General features: G+C 35.6%; 1 protein-coding gene across 2 annotated transcripts in view; it reads right to left on the reverse strand.

Annotated features, from left to right (window-relative positions):
• Window positions 1-20,230, reverse strand: part of MYEF2 (myelin expression factor 2) — a 41,931-nt gene extending 21,701 nt beyond the window's left edge. The window contains exons 1-9 of one of the 2 annotated variants that reach the window (XM_061157077.1): window positions 19,971-20,230; window positions 14,225-14,433; window positions 12,929-12,981; window positions 11,750-11,757; window positions 11,556-11,649; window positions 8,057-8,248; window positions 7,229-7,382; window positions 6,641-6,690; window positions 6,463-6,526 (exon numbers count right to left, since the gene is read on the reverse strand). In XM_061157077.1, coding sequence (XP_061013060.1) covers window positions 6,463-6,526; window positions 6,641-6,690; window positions 7,229-7,382; window positions 8,057-8,248; window positions 11,556-11,649; window positions 11,750-11,757; window positions 12,929-12,981; window positions 14,225-14,433; window positions 19,971-20,131 — 985 coding nt within the window. In that variant the 5' untranslated portion in view covers window positions 20,132-20,230. The remainder of the gene's footprint in view (window positions 1-6,462; window positions 6,527-6,640; window positions 6,691-7,228; window positions 7,383-8,056; window positions 8,249-11,555; window positions 11,650-11,749; window positions 11,758-12,928; window positions 12,982-14,224; window positions 14,434-19,970) is intronic. The other variant, XM_061157078.1, reaches the window with a different exon arrangement.
• Window positions 20,231-20,656: the final 426 nt, after the last annotated feature.

The following is a 20,656-nucleotide window of genomic DNA, read 5'->3' on the forward strand; positions in this document are numbered from 1 at the left end:
AAGTTACCTGCAAAATGCTATGTGATTAAGCTAACACTAGAATTCAAGTTTTCTGTCTCTAAATCCAGTATTCTTTTTACTTCTCTTAAACTACTTAAGTTCACTGAAAATAGACTCTAAGAAGATAATCTGATGACCTTAAAGACAGTGGGAACTGTTTTACTCTACTAACTCTGAGTTTGGTTTTAAAGTTCCTTCTAGTCAATGGAGCAATCAGTAAGTTCTAAGGGTTAAGAAAACCATATATTATATACTTCTTTTTTTTTTTTACAGTACAGAAGCATGTTGTGTTAAATTGGAAAGATCAGTGTGACCTGATAAAAGAAATACCTTTTTTCAGTTCAGTCCCTAAAACTGATTCAAAGCAATAGCACACCTATCAACAATGCTCATGTCTACACATAACACTCTTATTTTCATCTCTGATACCATTCTTCACTAAAAGGAACCAGGACTCTTTGAAAGTAGACCAAATTCATGTCTCAGAAAAAGAAAAACCATGGATCTGGGAAATTCCATTCTTACCAGAAAGTAAGAATATCAGAGGCAAAAGAAATGAAAAAGCCTCCATTTGCCAAGTTACAACAATTTCAGCAAAGGAAGTAAAAGCGGAGGGAGAAAGGAAAGAATAAAGATGTTAAAAATAATTAACTTAACAAACTGATTCTGTCAAAGTCTATGAATTCATACTACATCTCAAAAGAAAAGAGTACATAAAACCGTAAATCTTGAGAAGAATAGATATAAAATAAATATGAAAAAAATATGGATATAATAAAGGATTATTTTTAACCTAAATAAAGAGTTCCAATCCCTGTAGCTTAGTCGGTAAAGAATCTTCCTGCAGTACAGGAGACCCAGGTTCAATCCCTGGGTTGGGAAGATCCCCTGGAGAAGGAAATGGCAACCTACTCCAGTATCCTTGCCTGGAAAATCTCATGGACAGAGGAGCCTGGTGGGCTGCAGTCCATGGGGTCACAAAGAGTCGGGCACGACTGAGCGACTAACACAACACAACAACAACAACAATGCTGGAAAAGAAAATTGAAAGCCCTTACTTTACAAAGCCAGGATCTTAACAGATGACACCCTGAGGGATACAGAAGGGCAGAAAAGGACTGCCCTACAAAGGGAGAACAGGCAATATTCAAAGACACGTTAAGTTGAGAATTTTCCAGAATTTATTTTAAAAAACTGAATTCTCAATTGTGAAAGCCCAATAAAGGATAATCCACACCCTCACTGTAGTAAAACTATATGCCAAAGACAAAGCTCTTAAAATCGGCTACAAGAAGAACACAGCTTACCTACAAAGAAAGGACAATTCAGCTGACAGCTGACTCAATATCAATAATGGAAGCCAGAAGACTGGAATATTTTAAAAGTGCTGAGGGAAAATAACTACCTTACACTATATAACTTCATCTTTGAAGACATTTATAGATGAATCAAAATTGAGAGAATTTACTAACAACAGATACTCATTGAAAGAGCTTTTAAAATATATGCTTCAGGGGGGAAAATAATAGTGCCATGATCTGTGAAAGCAAATAATAAGATAAGTAAGTACTAATAATGCCTACTTTGTGTGACTGGATAAAAAGTAAATATATAACTAAAACATTAAGCAATAATAGCATATAATTCAGTAGGAAAGTGATTAAAATTAGAGAATTCAAAGGTCATTCGGCTTTTGAGAATAATACTATTAACTTCAGACTTTATATTAACATATTAAAATATTCAGGATAACCACTGAAAGGGAAAGATAGGAGAAAAAGAAATATAAAGTAAATATCTGTACAAAGCAGAAAAATACTAATAAAACACAAGATAATAGAAATTAAACCAAATAAATCTATAAAGTGAATAAACAAAACAAAGCTGTTGTATCTACATTACTATTAGACAAAAGACTTACAGGCATTTACTAAATATGAAATCACTCTACAACGATAAAATCTTAACTCACTAGGAAAATGTATCAGTTCTATACTTGTATGCATCTACTGAATTAGTTTTGAAATAAAGTAAAAATAAGGAAAAGCAGACAAATTCACCTTAATAGCACAGGATTTTACCATAAATATATCTCAGTAATGGATAGCACAAGCAGACAAAATTACTAGCAAAGGTGTAATTTAAATAATTAACAAACTTGACTTAATGGACACAGGGCTTTCCAGGTGGCACTAGTGGTAAAGAATTCACTTGCCAATCCAGGAGACCCAAGAGATTCAGGTTCCATCCCTGGGTCGGGAAGATCCTCTGGAATAGGAAATGGCAAACACAGAAGTATTCTTGACTGGAAAATTCCATGGATGGAGGAGCCTGGAGGGCTACAGCCCATGGGGTCACAAAGAGGCAGACACAACAGAGCAACTGCACATGCACACACACACAGCACACATAGAACAGTATACTGAACACCTGGAAGATTTATTAAAATGTATCATATATTAGGCCACAATAAAAAGTCCAAATTAACTAATTAATTCCAAAGAATCATAATCATACATCTATAAGCCACACTAAGTTAGAAATGAGTAAGAAAAAACCTATACATTTGAAAATTCAAAAATAGATGACTTAGGAAGAAATCATAACGGTAATTTAATAAAAATTAAATCACAATAAAGACACTCTAGCACAACTTGTTTATAGTGGCCAAATTGATAGTCATGACTACTTATATTAAAAAAAAGAGGCTGCAAATTAGTGAAGTACATATTCAACTTAAGGAGTTAGGACAAAAATAAGAGACTAAACCCAAACAAATAGAAAAGGAAATAAAACTAAGAGCATAAATTAAGATGTAAAAAAGGGAATTTACTTCTTCAAAAGCACTGATAAAATTGACAAATCTCCAAGCAAAACTGACTAAGAAAAACAGAGAAATTGCAAACCTTTGGAATTTAAAAATGACAGAACTATAGCTGTGGCACAAATTGAAAGAGACTATTTTATGCCAACAAATATGAAAATGAACAAAAATGGTAAAATTCTCAGAAAAATAGAAATTACCACAATGGACTCAAGAAGCAACAGTAAATATAGTAAATAATAGTACATAAATAATAGTAAATAAAGTAAATAAGTAAAAATCTTCCCCTAAACAATATACACCAGGGCTAGTTTTACAAATAAGTTCTAGCCAATGTTGAGAGAACAGAGTATTCTCAGGGAAAGAAAACAAATACTCCTGAAAGTACTATTGTTTCTTATAACAGAAAAATTAGAATAACCTAAAACACACACACACACACATAGGTTTACAAAATGTGGCATTAGCAACTGAAGTGAAGGGATTAGAGCTACAATTTTTCAATACACATGAAATCTCAAAAACAATGTTAAACCAAAAACAGAAAGTTGCAGAAAAATATGAACAATATAATTTCACTCATACCAAATTTTGAATCCAGCAAAACAATTTCATATAATGTTTATGGATGCATAAATATGTAATCAAATTATTAAAATATGGATACAGTGTTTATCATTTTATCTACAAGTTGTTTCCTCTAGGTAAGGTTATCTAGTGGGAGGTGGTAAGGAAGGACAATCTTTATACATAAAATGTTATTTTAAAGAAAAATCACCTAAAACAAATATAGTCTATGATAGCTACATTATGCCAGAACTATTCTATGCACTTTACATATATTATATATTAACTCATACAATACTCATGCCAACCCATGAAGTAGGTACCATAAGCATCCTCATTTTGAAGACTGAGCATTGAGACACAGGTGTTAAGTATATTATATTGCTGTTTTATAATCCTTTGGAAAATAATTTGATAATACTGATCACTTGAAAACCTATAAATCTACTTCAAGGTATCTATCCTAAGGAAATAACCAAAAACATACCAAAAACTTGTATACAAAAAGAAAGAAAAAGGGAAAACTCTGTTGGTGATTAAAGGAAAAAAAGTTAACATACCTAAAATACATGTAACACTGAAATAGTTATGGAGCATCCATATGATAGATTAATAGCCAATAAAAAAATTTTAGAAAGAATTTATAACAAGGAATAGTGCTTACATTCTAATGCTAAACAAAAAAAAAAAAAAAGAAAATTATTTATGTGGTAGTTCTCAACTATGCAAAAAAAAATACACATATAAGGAAACACTGGATAAAATTAACACACAGAAACCCCTTGCATTCCTATACACTAACAATGAGAAAACAGAAAGGGAAATTAAGGAAACAATACCATTCATCATTGCAATAAAAAGAATAAAATACTTAGGAGTATATCTACCTAAAGAAACAAAAGACCTATACATAGAAAACTATAAAACACTGATGAAAGAAATCAAAGAGGACACAAATAGATGGAGAAATATACCATGCTCATGGATTGGAAGAATCAATATTGTGAAAATGACTATACCACCCAAAGCAATCTATAGATTTCAATGCAATCCCTATCAAGCTACCAACAGTATTCTTCATAGAACTAGAACAAATAATTTCACAATTTGTATGGAAATACAAAAAACCTCGAATAGCCAAAGCAATCTTGAAAAAGAAGAATGGAACTGGAGGAATCAACCTGCCTGACTTCAGACTACACTACAAAGCCACAGTCATCAAGACAGTAATGGTACTGGCACAAAGACAGAAATATAGATCAATGGAAGAGATAAATCCACGAACCTATGGACACCTTATCTTCGACAAAGGAGGCAAGAATATACAATGGAAAAAAGACAACCTCTTTAACAAGTGGTGCTGGGAAAACTGGTCAACCACTTGTAAAAGAATGAAACTAGAACACTTTCTAACACCATACACAAAAATAAACTCAAAATGGATTAAAGATCTAAATGTAAGACCAGAAACTATAAAACTCCTAGAGAAGAACACAGGCAAAACACTCTCAGACATAAATAACAGCGAGATCCTCTATGACCCACCTCCCAGAATAGTGCAAAGAAAACCAAAAATAAACAAAAAGGACCTAATGAAACTTAAAAGCTTTTGCACAACAAAGGAAACTATAAGCAAAGTGAAAAGACAGCCTTCAGAATGGGAGAAAATAATAGCAAATGAAGAAAGAGACAAAGGATTAATCTCAAAAATATACAAGCAACTCCTGAAGCTCAATTCCAGAAAAATAAATGACCCAATCAAAAAATGGGCCAAAGGACTGAACAGACATTTCTCCAAAGAAGAAATACAGATGGCTAACAAACACATGAAAAGATGCTCAACATCACTCATCATCAGAGAAATGCAAAATCAAAACCACAATGAGGTACCATTACACGCCAGTCAGGATGGCTCCTATCCAAAAGTCTACAAGCAATAAATGCTGGAGAGGGTGTGGAGAAAAGGGAACCCTCTTACACTGTTGGTGGGAATGCAAACTAGCACAGCCACTATGGAGAACAGTGTGGAGATTCCTTAAAAAACTGGAAATAGAACTGCCATATTACCCAGCAATCCCACTCCTGGGCATACACACTGAGGAAACCAGATCTGAAAGAAACACGTGTACCCCAATGTTTATCACAGCACTGTTTATAATAGCCAGGACATGGAAGCAACCTAGATGCCCATCAGCAGATGAGTGGATAAGAAAGCTATGGTACATATACACAATGGAATATTACTCAGCCATTAAAAAGAATACATTTGAATCAGTTCTAATGATGTGGATGAAACTGGAGCCCATTATACAGAGTGAAGTAAGCCAGAAAGATAAATACCAATACAGTATACTAATGCATATATATGGAATTTAAAAAGATGGTAACAATAATCCTATATGCAGGACAGAAAAAGAGACACAGATGTAGAGCACAAACTTTTGGACTCTGTGGGAGAAGGCGAGGGTGGGATGATCTGAGAGAATAGCATTGAAACATGTATATTATCAAGTGTGAAACAGATCACCAGCCCAGGTTGGATGCATGAGACAAGTGCTCAGGGCTGGTGCACTGGGAAGACCCAGTGGGATGGGATGGGGAGGGAGGTGGGAGTGGGGATCAGGATGGGGAACACATGTAAATCCATGGCTGATTCATGTCAATGTATGGCAAAAAGCACTACAATACTGTAAAGTAATTAGCCTCCAACTAATAAAAATAATTGGGGGAAAAAATAAAAGGAAACACTGGAAGCAAATTCACAAAAATGTTATAATGGAGGTTATTTATGGATAATAAAATTACAAAGACTTTCCCCCCACCCACATAGGACCTTAACAAACTTTTTAGTATATACTGCTTTTATAATCAGGAAAAACTACAAAAAGAAAAAAAAAGTGGCACATATTTATCTTCTCAGTCTTTCTAATCAATTATGACAAACTAGCTCCATAACTCAAAACACCAAATGGTGGGCAACTAGGGATGCAAGCACAAAAACAGTTTTGTTTAGCATATAACAAAACTGAAAAAGAATAGTCTGTATTACTTCTAATAACAACTTTACTTACGCGGTAACTGTGGTGTTTTACTGTCATGTGAACGGTAGTCTTCATGAGGGACAGACTTGTCATCCTAATTGCAAAAAAGTTTATTATTTGGTTAATATATAACTTAAAAGATCTCTAACATAGAAGAAAGCAGATAAAATTTGAGGTTGGAGAGTTGAAGTGATATATAGGAACTCACCATTTTCACATGCATAGGTCTATCAAACAAAAACTGCCCATTGAACATAGCTGTTGGTTCAGTCAAGGAAAGCCAGTTAGGACAACTATGAAATTATACTTGAACACAAACACATTTTTAATAATATTTTGCATCAAACTACCCCTAATATTTTAATCAACATCTTTTAATATTTTACTTATTTGTATTAGTCTCTTCCACATACTCAAAGAAAAGCTTCAATTCTTTGCTTTATAGTTTTATTTTATAAATATCTTTTAATTCAACTACTGAAAAGAGAAAACTAACTAGGCATCATTTAAAGCGACTATGTTAATGTACAATGAGATACATTACTGTCAACAACATGTATACAATTAGTTGTAGTAGGAAGAGAAAGTAGGAAAAAGTTAATACCAGGCCTGTATAATACGGCTAATTCAAGTTTTAAGAGTGACTTTAGTACTTGGACATAATAAAGGTTTTATGCACTGGAGACCAAATTCTAATACACATTTCTAAGTAAGGCAACCTTAAATTCCATGATCCCCACAAAACAGTATCAAACTTCAACCTTATTAAACAACGCTAAAGTGCAAATCAGGATACAAATAGCTTGAACTGCTTCAATTGCTTGTTCAAAAGTGACTGTGCCCATTCCTCTGCTCTTGCCATCTTTGTCTTCTTTAATATCTGCCCGCTTTACAGTTCCAGCTATGCTGAACACTTCCTTTAGCTTCTTCCAACCAACTTTGAAGTCAAGCTTAATATAAAATCATATAAAGTTACACACCTATTAACCCCTCTCCCCACTTAAAATAATACAAATCATTTCTAAATTCTCAAGAACATAAAGAATTCTAATTCTTGTAAAACAGTGTATCAACAGTATCAAATAGAAACATCTTAAGTTGTTAAAGATCAGTAAGCTACATCTATGTTGTTCCTTACCCTTGATTTTTTTAAATTCTCAAAACAGCCTCTCAGTGCTGCTCAGTCCTGTTTTGTACATTTGAAACTTTCATATCTATTTTTACTGACAGAAATTCAGATTTTGGAAAGTATGATTGATATTACTGACTTTCAAAAGCTTAAGACAAACCAACAACAACATGCACATTCACAAATATCAAATCTAAAAGAAATCCACTTACCAATATGACTAAAATCACATACAATAATAGTACATAATATCAAGAACTGTTTGTTTATAAATTCCACAGTTCTATTTTCAAAAATCCTAAATACTTGTGTTTACACTCTAACCTTGTATTTATGGACTCAAATTGGGTTTGAGTTTATAATAATTACTGTTTTGCTTACTTTAGTTAAAAACAAGCAAAATGTTTTATAAACCTGTAACCCATTCATCTAATAATCTCATGATTAGAACTAAATATCTGAATGGCAAAATTTTAGAGTAAAGCTTAAACTTACATTAGCAACAAAAATTGTGGAACCAAGTCTACCAGCCTGCAAATTACTGATAACCTCAGGAGGAATGTTTGGATTATTGAGAATGGAAGGTGGTAAATTCATCAATCCCGATCCCATATCGGGTACATGTCCTCCTGGAAATGATCCTCCTGTTCGTTGCAATGCCCTACGAGCATTTTCTCCATCAGGATCCTATAACATATAGTGAATGTTAAAGCCACTATATACATCAGTAAATCTATACCACTAAAATAGCAACTTCAAGTTCTACAGCAGCTATCCAAACTGGCTCAAATTACTGGCCCTCTTGAGGAGTGAACTTTTTTCTCATCCAGAGAATCCAGTCCCATAAAAACCTGTGGACAGACAAAAGATTTCAGTCTCCAGGGATGTCAATTAAATACCTCTTTCCAATCACTAAAGTCACTTAAGAACTTGAAATTAGTTTAATTTTGTCCTCACACAGGTATACAAATATATGGCACATACACATACAAATAACTCAAAGAGGAACAAATACTTACTGTGACTCTTTCCTTTTCAAAATGCAGTAGTGATTAATTCTCACCACTATATACCCAAAGCAATGTCAAATTCATATTACCTCAAAGCTTTCAACAGCAGAACAAACTGTTACAAAACCCAGAAATACTGGGGTAGAGGGGAACTGTTACAATTCGCAAATTTTATTCCTGAACAAAAGAGAATTATACACTTTCCAACCTCAACAATGATTACAATTTGAGATGGAGGGAAGAGGAAGATAAAGAAAGGCCAAGTACCAAGTAAAGAATGGTACTAAACATTGTTTGGTTTTTTCTTTAGTTCATTAACTTTTAAGAGAAATATTCTGCCTTTAAACAAAACAAAAAAAAGGCAAGCTTAAACATACTTCTCACTTATCTCAGTAGAGTACAAAAACAAAAATCACATAAACGCACAGAAAACTACTATCTGCAACACCAAATGATTACGATACATGTAACCATCTACACTCTACTCTGCTGGTCCTGGTCAGGGAATTCTAATGAAAAGAAAGCTGGGTGACTTTAATAAATTTTATAGGAAGGCTAAGAGAACAGAAGGTGAAGTGAATGTAAGAATAAAGGAATTCTGGCATTCAATGTATTCCATCGTGATGGAGAAATACAAAGAAATACAAAAGCAAAGAAGTGTTCTGAATAATGCTACATAACTTTCCAAATTAATAAATAAATGCTTCAGGCCTAAGGTTTCAAAAACTTGCACAAATACAAAACTGAGAATAGTGGTTACCCATGGGGGAAGGAGGAGGACTTAGCAGGGGAAATGCTTCATGAGCCATTAAGATAGTCAGTTTCTCCTTAACATCTTAATGTTAATAAAGCATATTGCTATATTTTCATTTTTATTATATGACATACATATAAACATATACACACAAAATACACACATATCATAAAACATATATATAATACAACTTATGTAAAACCAACTACTATACAGCGTGGTTTTTAGTCCTCCATTCCCATTAGGTGTCTGTCTGTCACTGTCTACTTTTGCTATGAGAGGGCCTATAAGTTTACAACTGCTACTAAGCACATTTAAGTAAATTTTAAAATGTAATTCTAATATCTGTTAATGAACACTGGAAATATACTTTTCCCTAGATTCAAACTAGTATTTCTCGGCAATGATCCTAGCCACCCATATGAAAATCATATAATTTCAAGAAAGGAACCTTTAGAGATAATAATCCAGAAAAGTTAATTGAATAAAGAACACCTCATCATTTAGCTCAGCCAACGCAATCATTCTTCTCTTTAGGAAGTTAAAAATAAGAAGTACTCTATATCACCTTGGATCACATAAATCTGTTATAGGGTCTCTGAAATATTACCAAGGATCTACAACGCACTGAAACTTAAAAGAACAGAAACAGTATGGGCTTTGTTCCCAGTTAAAAAAAATAACAAAACAAACACAGAACCTATAATACTTGTCTTTTTTTTTTTTTTTTTTGGCCCCACTGTGGGGCTTGTGAGATCTTAGTTCCTGGACCAGGAATTGAACCCCAGCCCTTGGCAGTGAGAACACAGAGTCCTAACCACTGGACCACCAGAGAATTCCCTGTAATACTTGTCTTTTGAAGAGGAATAGGAAACATCATAAAAAAGCAAGTCATGATGCTCAAAATAATAATTTCCTATATGGTGGTTGTGCTACAAATGTTACTTCCTTATGGGAAATTATTAGGGTATCAACACATTTCTGAAAAATTGGTCCTGGCTTATGCATGAAAATTATTTAATACCAAATAAATGGCACAGCTTACTAGAGTCTAAACTTCCTCTACCAATTTTCTACTTCTCAGTCAAAATATTAACAACAAAAACGAAAAACCCCTAGGCTCAAACAGAATTAGAGAAACTCAGAAGCTGACTCCAATAAAGATATACGGGATACTTTTATTTGCTGGCAGCATGGCCTTTAATTTCAAGATATGTTTCATCTCATTTCCAGGAACACAAGACCAAGGACCAAGTTACACTCCCACTTTGTGCAGCAATAACAACAGTGTCAAAATTATTATTACAGTTAACTCGTCACACAGCTAGAAAATGATAGAGCTGGGACTCAAACCAACACCATACTACATTAAATTGTGACTGACAGTACTGTTCCACAATGATTTGTATCCATGTTGGTGGAAACTCTTCAGCATCCCAAGGTTATATCCTCTGTTGTTTCTTATTACAGACTTTAAAAAGGATATACTCCTAAGTGGTGTGTGATCAAACTTTTCAGGTAAGATTAACAATATGAACTAAAGAGAGACATGAAAATGACTTCTATTCAAAGGAGCCATTTTCAAGGTTAATTTAATAGCTAACTGTAAACAGTTTTTCATTTTATCTTCTGATCATTCTTTTGTCAACATATTCACACTGCTTCACACAAAGTGAACATCTTCATTTTAGGGGAGGCATCTAAACATCTCCATTTGTATATAAGTTCTGGTTATATATTTCACTAATAGATTTATAACTTTTCTTAAATTTTAAACAGGGATTGTTTCAGGTTAATTTTATTAAAAGTGAGTATCAATTTCACTTAAATCTATAAGGTATTTGAATTACTAAGTAAACTTTATCAACTACAAGAATACCTACAGTATTTTTCAAATCTGACAACACAATCTGAAAACTGAAAGCGTTTATACCAAACAAAGTCAGCATCTGAAGTTTACCCTCTTTAAATTTCTGTACCCTATAATTTTTACAAGTCATACACTATGCTTATAATAACTGGTGACAAATCAAATACATAGGCTATTGCTTAAGAGCAAATATGAAATCATGGTCAAGCAAAACTGTCATCAATTATGTAACACTTTAATAAGCATCTATGCTTTAAAAAAATGTTGTAATCAGATAAATAACATTACCACATGAAAATCCAAAGAAGCCATGTACTTTTATTCAAATGTTTAAATTATTTCAAATACAAGAAATCTTACCTCTTTAATATTCAATGGTCTTCCACTAAGGTCATATTTGTTCATTGTCTCTAGTGCTTTCTTGACAAATTCTTCATCTTTGAATTCAACCACACTTAATGGGAAAAAAATTTATAGGAAATGTTTATGTACTAAGATTTTTTTCCAATCATAAATTTAAATTTCACTTAAGATACTAAAAAAAAAATTCTTACCCACAACCCTACATCCAGGTAGATTTGTCAATATATGCAAAAGAAAAAAAAGTTTTGGATCAGTAGATGAAGTTAACGATAGATTCTAACATTTAAACCATTAAAACAATTGATAATGCAATCACTCTGTCTTTTACACCTCCAGAACATAACAGGCAAATGACCGAAAATTTCCTATAAATTTTTAAATCTATCCATTTAAGATTGTAGAATCTAGCATCTAAGAAGCACATTTTTACTTTTAGATGAATGTTCTTTAAAATTAAAGCAATGTCACTGCACAAATTCAATCAAGGAAATAACTGAAGGCTCTCAAATACCTGTCCTTACATTGTTATATGCATTTTTGAAAGATGTATGGTGTACAAATAGTTTTAATGTAAATTTTCCAATTTTATTTTTATAAAGTTCTCAAAGAAAACTGGCTGCACACAATTTAATAACATCCAGTTGTAACTATGTTTTAAAAAATTTATGCTAAAGAAACAAAGTAGTAGAATCATTTTTTAAATAGTTCCTTGTCAAAATTATTATTCAAAGTGCCCTTTGAATGTGATTACATAAGTTTTATTTCTCATGCACCCAACTGGTTTTTGCTAATATAATTAAACATTTTTAAAAAGGTTTCCATTATATTCTTCAATATGTTGCTTTTGTTGCTAAAAATAAAAATCAACCAATTCCTTCTCTGTCAATTTAATCATCGTTTTTATATTCATCCAATTAGTCAGAGCACTGCCTTTTACGTAGTCCTGTAGGCTACCAAATTAAGCTCTTCAGTGCAAGTTTCAAACATACATTCTGAAATAACACCTTTAAGCTACAGGCCTCTCATGGAACTCTGAGGAAATATTATCAATTCAGTGACTTTTAAAATATCCTTGAAGACATCAGAACACAACAAAAAAAAAATCCTATATTAAAATCTATTGGCTAAGAAGCATTACCTTTGAGCATTAGAAAAGTGAATGCCCTTTATGAGCATTTTCAAAACCCACCTCTTCAAGGCAGCTAGGTTGGTTTGTATGTCAGACTTGCTAGTATAAAGCCTCAAATCTTTCATAATAGAGTAAAACAAAATGAAACTTAAGTTTCCAAAAACTGGTACAAGTATTATACAAAAAGTAAACTGCTGAGGAACTTTTAAACCTCAAGCAGATTATTGCCCACAGCACTTACCCTTGATTTTCCTTCCGCATCCTTAAAGAGCTCCACGTATGTAACCTCACCAACTACATAAGACATACAAAAGGAAGATACCAAGAAACAATACATTTAAACACCAGTGTCTTGCTTTACTGCACACCTGTGCACAACTCTACAGAAAAGCACCTATTATTCACCAACAATCAAAACCAGACCAACATACCTCCTGTCAATGGCTATGTAAATTTAACTAATTTTCAGAAATGTACATCATCCACATTCTCTAAAAAAGCTAACAACCATATTAACCTAATTCATGCTACAGATCATATTTTGGCCAGCATGATATAGTTGGTGAACAAATGCACATATACATACAAAAGGTCCCTTAGCCTATCATATTAAAAACATCAACATTAGCACTTTTCAAATAACTTTGGTCGCCTACACACAACAGCTGTTTTAAGGTGACTTTCTACCTGAATGTCTTCAAATCATGTTTGCCGTCAGTAAACTAAATTTACAAGTCATGCTTCACAGCAAGCCACACACTTTCTAAATAAAGTCAGTGAATAAAACCAATCAAATAGTTGTCACCTTACAACAGATACACCAATGCAAAAAAATTTTTTTTATTTATTAGATCAGCCTCAAAACCAAGTACATAGTTTGCAGGACTATTGAAACTCAATTTTTCAAGAGATAACAAAACTAACTTTTACAAGATCAAGTATTAAAATGATTTTTCCCCAAAACAAACCATATATATAAAATGAAGGTTTTCAGGTTATTCTGAAAACAAAACTGCAACAGCAGTAACACAATTTTAATATAGAACTGCAGAGACAGCATCATGGCATTCATGACAATGCAAACAAAATGAATTCCACAGCCAGATTCCAGACTCCACCAAGATAATAACAAAACAGCTTTTGGAAAAAGAAATAATCAGACCTTATTATTCATACTTTAACACACTAAATGTATTGCTTACCTAATGCAATAGTCCTTTAAAAAATCTATAAAAACTTCAACTAGACAAAGCAATCACTTTTAACAAAATTCTTGGTGGCATGCATATGTTGGCTCACTCCTTCCCCACTAACATGGCAAAAAAAAAAAAAAAAGAAAACTTCATTTATCCATACTACCTTGTAATGAAATTGTACCAAGTGAAAGAAGAGGAAAAGATTAATTTATGTGTCAAGAAATAAACAAAAATCAATCTTTTGAGTCTGTGTGGCCAAGAGGAATGAAAAAAGTCTGCTTATCTCCCTCCCCATTCTAAAGGAAGATTATCCAACAGTGAGTTTATCAAAAAATAGTTACCTTTTTCTCTCATTAGATCTTTAATAGCTTGCCATTTCATGTCATATGGGATGTTGCTAATAAAAACTCTGTTACGATTTGGACCCTTCTTTTCTCCAGTGCCTGAATTCTTATCTTTTGAATAAGGATGGAATCTATTGGCCTTCTTATTCCCTGTAGATTTTTCTTTTAATTCAGATTTCTCTTCTTTGACTGATTCATCATTCTCTCTGCGAATTAAAAACAAAACAGAACAACAAAAAGAAAACCTCAGTGGTGCTTCCAATAGTGGAAGTCTATGTTAAAATAAGTATTTCACATTTATCACTTCAGAAAATTCTCCCCTAAGTTAGACCTAAGGAAAGCAGCTGGAGAGTCAACTACTGGTTTTGAAATTATCCAATCAGTGTCTTTTCAAAGCAATGATTTCAGCATATTACCAAAGTTTTCAATTAACAACTCTTCTTTTTTCCATATTAAATAGCTGCAGCATTCAAACAAACCCAGTTTTTCCCATCATACTACTTAATAAATGTTTTAGAACCTAACAAGAGGGGGAAATGGGTGATTTTATTCCTAGAGTATATTAAAACTCCCACCATTAATGGAGAATTAACTTTCTGAGCCTCATTCAGAACTCTAAAAACTTAATTTACAAAATGACACAATGAAAAAGTTCATATCTTAAAGGTTAACAGTTTCCTCCCAGAATTTTTCTCCTCCATTGCTTAAAAACATAATCAAAATACAATTGTATCTGTATCTATACACTCCCCATATGACTCTCATAATTTTTGTCTCTTCACAGTTTTGACCAACCTGATAAGGTATCCTATTATTTTCATGTTCAGTGTTTCTGTTTTAACTTATAAATTAGGATAGGGTATTTCACAGAATCAAGCCATTTTTATTAAGAGTAATATCTATAACAGCTGGGATGGGATGGAGGAGAGAAGCAGTACTTAAATGCAACATGAATCAGAAATGTATAAATCTACTTTTTAATGAGGCCCTAACTGGAAAAACATTTAAAAGACTGTAATCACATTTCAATTACATGATGCTATTCACCAAGCATCTGTAACATGTAAGTAAACACTTAAAGTAAATCCTAAAGATAAAAATTTGGATATACATTTTAAAAATGTAATTTACTTCTCAAAAGCAATCTTTAACAGAAGTAACAATAGATTTCTTTTAAGTCACCAATTACCCTACTGAACTTAAAAGTATTTAATTAAAACTTCAATTTGAAAGCAATTTTTCACAAACATATACTAAGAAAAATCTCTGAGAATGATGCCCTAGGTTTCCTGGATTATCCTGACAACCAATCAGGTTTCATAATCCAGGCCCCATATTAACTTCTAAGCCAAGCAACTGTGTGATTTATACACTGCAGTACTTCACACACACCTCTAATTGTAGTCACTTGTTCCACAATACATCGAACTTTTCAGATAACTGTTTTTCTGAGCAGGAAACAACCTAGCCATGAGTACAGTATGTAAAATGCTAGAGAACAAAAACCATCTGCAGTGATAGTAACACGTGCTTGACAAATGTTCATTTTTGAACGAATAGTTAATTAAGAAACCATACTCATCTGAGCACAGATGATGCTACTATCTGCCAGAAAAACTGCTAAAATCAAGGAAGACACATTAGGGCCAAATATGCATTGCCACCTCTTCAGACCTAGACAGGGACACCTTCACTATCCAACATCTTCCCTCATTAGAAATGGCATGCCTGGAAGTGATCTCCTCAACTGTACTCTAGCAAGTACCTACCTGTCTAAACAGAGTGGCACTCCTATAAATGGCAGCAAGCAGTCAAAAGCCACAGAGGACCCTGTTTCCCAGGTACATCAGATACAAGAACAAATCCTTCTTTCCATCCCCCAAAGAACCTACTTATATAGTCTGAATTCAACAAGTATTTTTAAAGTAAGTCTCTGCTCAGGTGAGCAGACAGCTATATAGTCCCTATCCAAATACCCGTTCCCCTGCCATTTTCTTCCTAAGTAAAACCAATTATGAAAATTGCACAAAGTTCTGAATTATGTTTTTTTATTCTTACATGGATGTTGTAAAGTTACAACAATCTGACAACTCCACTAAAAAGCAATAATGTAGGATCATTATTACTAATCCCTTGAGTAGTAATAATATAATCCCTTGAGTAGTAAAGGCTTCCCTGACAGCTCAGTTGGTAAAGAATTCACCTGCAATGCAGGAGACCCCAGTTTGATTCCTGGATCGGGAAGATCCCCTGGGGAAGGGATAGGCAAGACACTCCAGTATTCTTGGGTTTCCCTGGTGGCTCAGATGGTAAAGAATCTGCCTGCGTTGCGGGAGACCTGGCTTCAATCCCTGGGTTGTGAAGCTCCCCTGGAGAAGGGAAAGGCTACCCACTTCAGTAGAGTCAGACTCTAGGGACTTTCACTTTCACTTTTGAGTAGTAAAGGATATGCTCTTTACTGCTCAAGGGATTACCAGAGGGAGAGACATCTTCCATGTTTTTCCCAATTAGTGGCATCTGAAAGATACTGCTAAACTGCTCATCTACAATGCACAAATTAAGATTACTATGGAAGGTAAGATCACTGTAGTTCCTAAAGGTATGGTCTGATCGTTAAGAAAGTGAACTATAATAATAGGGGAGGGGTGAGAGGAACATTCAACAGGGAGGGGATACACATATACTTCTGGTGGATTCATGCTGTTGCATCACAGAAATCAATGCAACACTGTAAAATACAAATAAATTTTAAAAAAGAAACTGAACTATAATTACTCAATTTCTGAACTCATTTCTATGTCATAAATACACTATGGGAAAGACATATGTGAAAATTCTTAAGGCAAAGTGTTACATAATATCAAACTATTGGCACTATATTCAGAATTCCATGTAATAATTACCAAACTATTCATCTAAGCAATCTCTCTTTTAATGTATTTGAAATACTGCAAAGATTCTATGTTACAAAAACATTATCTACTCTTAAGACTGAATTACGTCTACCCAAATAACTTCACTTTCTGAAAAATCAGTATCCAACATCAAATGAGGATCTAGTTTTAATATATGATTTTGAAAGCATAATGCTATGAGATCCAAAATTAAGCCAGTTCCATTCTTTACTCCTAATATGATAAAAACACTATTCTACTTCCAACACTACACCTTGCACCAATGCTTAGTATTTTGTACAAGCATCATAATGTAACTCTCAATTTCTATATGCTCCAAGTTGTTAGTCACACATGAATAATGAAGAGTTGTAACACCACTGCTATTTTTCCTCCCATTCACTTAAGAAAAGGAGAGCTAGTATACCATTTTGGCATAAAGAAAAAGACTAGACCTAGGGAAACATCTTTAATTTCCTGTCAAAAGATGTGAACATGCCAAATAAATCCTCTGTACATGAGTTTCATGATTATATGACAGCTCACTTTGGCATTTCTTAAATGTTTACTGGGCGTTTTTAAGTACAGAGTAGTAAGACATAGCTGATGTCGACATAGCTGCCTCCGTGCTCAATTACTATTGAGCCTACTACTGACTAGCCTCAGTAAAAATCATTTCAGTCTTGATGACAAACAGCACTCTGTTCACCTCTAAGCAGCATACATTTTAAGGCAATATGTGGCCATTTTTATCAGTGCTACAAGTTCTTATCATTAAGAATATATGGTGAATCAACTCAAGGTTTATGTGTTGGGTTGTTGACTACTTCAGTTGGTGCCCAGAGTCAACAAAAAGGTTGTTAGGCTGATGTAGGTAAATGTCTCTAGTTACTTAATGTGAGTGACCCATGCCTATGTGCTCACTTAGTGTCTGATTCTTTGTGATCCTATGGACTGTAGCCCATTAGGCTCCTCTGTCCATGTGGTTTTCCAGAAAAGAATACTGGAGTTGGTTGCCATTTCCTCCTCCAGAGGATCTTCCCGACCCACGGATCAAACACCCAGGTCTCCTGCATTGGTAGGCAGATTCTTTGCCACTGAGCCACCTAGGAAGCCCAAGTGATCCATGATGGTCTGTTTATGTTCTTAAGGAACAGACAGTACAAGAAACCCCTGATAGTAAACTGGTTTCTTTACACAACTGGGAAAAGAGGTAGGGAGAAAGATGAGTTATAAGCAATATGAAAAGAATCTGCATTTGTATTTACTGGTAACATTTCTTCACCTTATATTTACCTCTGCTTCAGTAAGAAGTGAAAGTGATTCTTTCCCCACTTCTTGCTTCTGCTGTCTAGCTACACCCCCATGGGACTTTAAAAGGGATTAGAGCCTTTTAGATCTCATGGAAGTTCAGATACCAGCTTTATCTGTAACAAGACTATTATACTAATCATACCCAAGTACAGTAGGGCTCCTCTCCATATTTCAAGGTTGTACTTATTGACAAGGAGGTGGCAGGCCCATATTACAATAAAACAAAGTACTTCTTATTTCTCAGGAAAGGTAGAAAATGCTTCATTCACTTTTTTGGTCTTCAGTTACTAAGTGCACCAGGTTCCACCTAGGAACAAACTCCACTAGGAGATAAGTCAAATCTCCTATACCCGCAGCTCTGTTTTGCCTAGAAGATACTGCCCAATCTACCCAAATCCAACTGAGAGCAAGAGTACATACCAGAGCTGGGAGACCTACTTTATTTCATCTGCAGTCAACCCTTAGACTGGTCCAGGTCTTACACAGTCTTACAAACATTCTTATACAAAAGAAAAGTAAGAACCTTTATCTTTCCTACTTTAGTGTGAACATTATCTTCACTCCTTTCTAGTAGTGTTTTCACAAAATTATTAACATACTTTTAACTTCAGGTTTAAAGAGCTGGGCATGTGCAGATGAAATGTCTGACTTCATATTCCTTCTATATAACAAGAACAAAGGGAAGCACAGCATTTCCTTTTAAATGGAAATTATTATGACTCGAACCGACTACATTCTTCACCGGCACTGATGACAGCTGCAATGTTTTAAGTACTGGGTTTCCTTCAACTAAAAAATGATCTTATTTTACCGAAATTAAGATCCTACCATCCCGCATTGGGTTTTTTTAAAAAGCCTGTGTGGCTGACAAACATGGGGAAGCGGTAAGGGAGGGGGGCGGAGCAAGGCACCACGCACCGTTCCTTTTTAAAGTACCTCTCACCAATTCAAGGATAACACAATGGATTCGGTCTCACAGCACATTACTAAACTTCCTCTTGGTATACAGATCAGTTAAGAAATGAATACACACTTTAGAAAACAACAGTGAACTTATAAAGCTCAGAATAAGGCCGGGAAGATGGGGCGGGGGGGGGGGGGGGGGTGCGGATATTCCTTTTACAAACGTTCTCGGTGGTTAAGAGGAAATGTCCGATGATGTCATCCCTAGTTACTCCCTAGTGATGAACACTAACTATTGGCCTTTAAAGGGGGGTACCATTTTCCTGCAAAACGTGGCGACCGCCGAGGTTTGTGTAAGGGTTCTCCAACCGAAGTCCGGGAAGAGGGGGTGACTCGCGGTCTTGGGTCAGTAGCAGGAGAGGGTAGCCCCCAGCCCCGCATCCGGGTTCCCCCGGTTCGCTGCGGGCGGGGAGGGCCCGGGAGAGGGCCGACTGCACCTGCACCAACCCGCCGCCCACGGCCCGGGGACGGTTATCCTCCGCCAAGGCTCAGCCCCGGCTTCGGCACCCCCAGCCCCCAGGTCGATCTCCCGCCCCCCACCTCGTCCCGGTCCCCTGAGGAAAAGACAATACATTTTAACGCCATTGGAGCTGCTGCTGTGCTGCGGAGGCTGCTTCTCCTGCTCGGGCGGGTGAGGTTCTCGCCGGGGCTCGCCCGGCGGCTCCGAGGGCTGCCGATGCGGGCTGTCGTCGCCAGCGGCCCTAAGCACCTCAGGCTTGTCGGCGTCAGCCATCCCGCCGCTACGGCCTCCGCCTCCGCCGCCTGCGCCGAGGGGCTCCGAGCGCGACAATGGCGGCGGCCGGCAAAGCGGTAACGGATCCCGATTTGAAAAGGCCCCGAGCGCTCAGTTGCCCGGATCTCGCGAGAACCAGTCGGGGCTGGGAGACTGGGAGATGGTGTGAGCTGGTGGAGGGGAGGGAGTGGGACTGCGCGGGGAGGGGAGTAGAAGGATGGGTTGGTGGCGTGTGTGAGCCACCATGGCCGTAGTCGGTCCTGCTCCTGCCCAAGGAGGGCTTGATTCGTCCTGAAGCCCGTGGCAGGGCAGTGTTCTGAGCCCCAGCCCCTTCAGTCCTGTGGCACCCAGAGGGGTCTTCACTAACAAAAGTCGGCTCTGGGTGTTAGAAATCCCTAGGGCTCTGAAACCTAGACTATTCTAATCATTTCCCGTAGGGGCAATTTAAGTTAGAGACGCACACACCGCTTGGCATCTTTAAAAACGTCTGCTAATCTTCAGACTCCCCTTAGAAATCCTTTGAAT

The sequence above is a fragment of the Dama dama genome, chromosome 12, assembly GCF_033118175.1.
Source record: "Dama dama isolate Ldn47 chromosome 12, ASM3311817v1, whole genome shotgun sequence".
Classification (NCBI taxonomy): domain Eukaryota; kingdom Metazoa; phylum Chordata; class Mammalia; order Artiodactyla; family Cervidae; genus Dama; species Dama dama.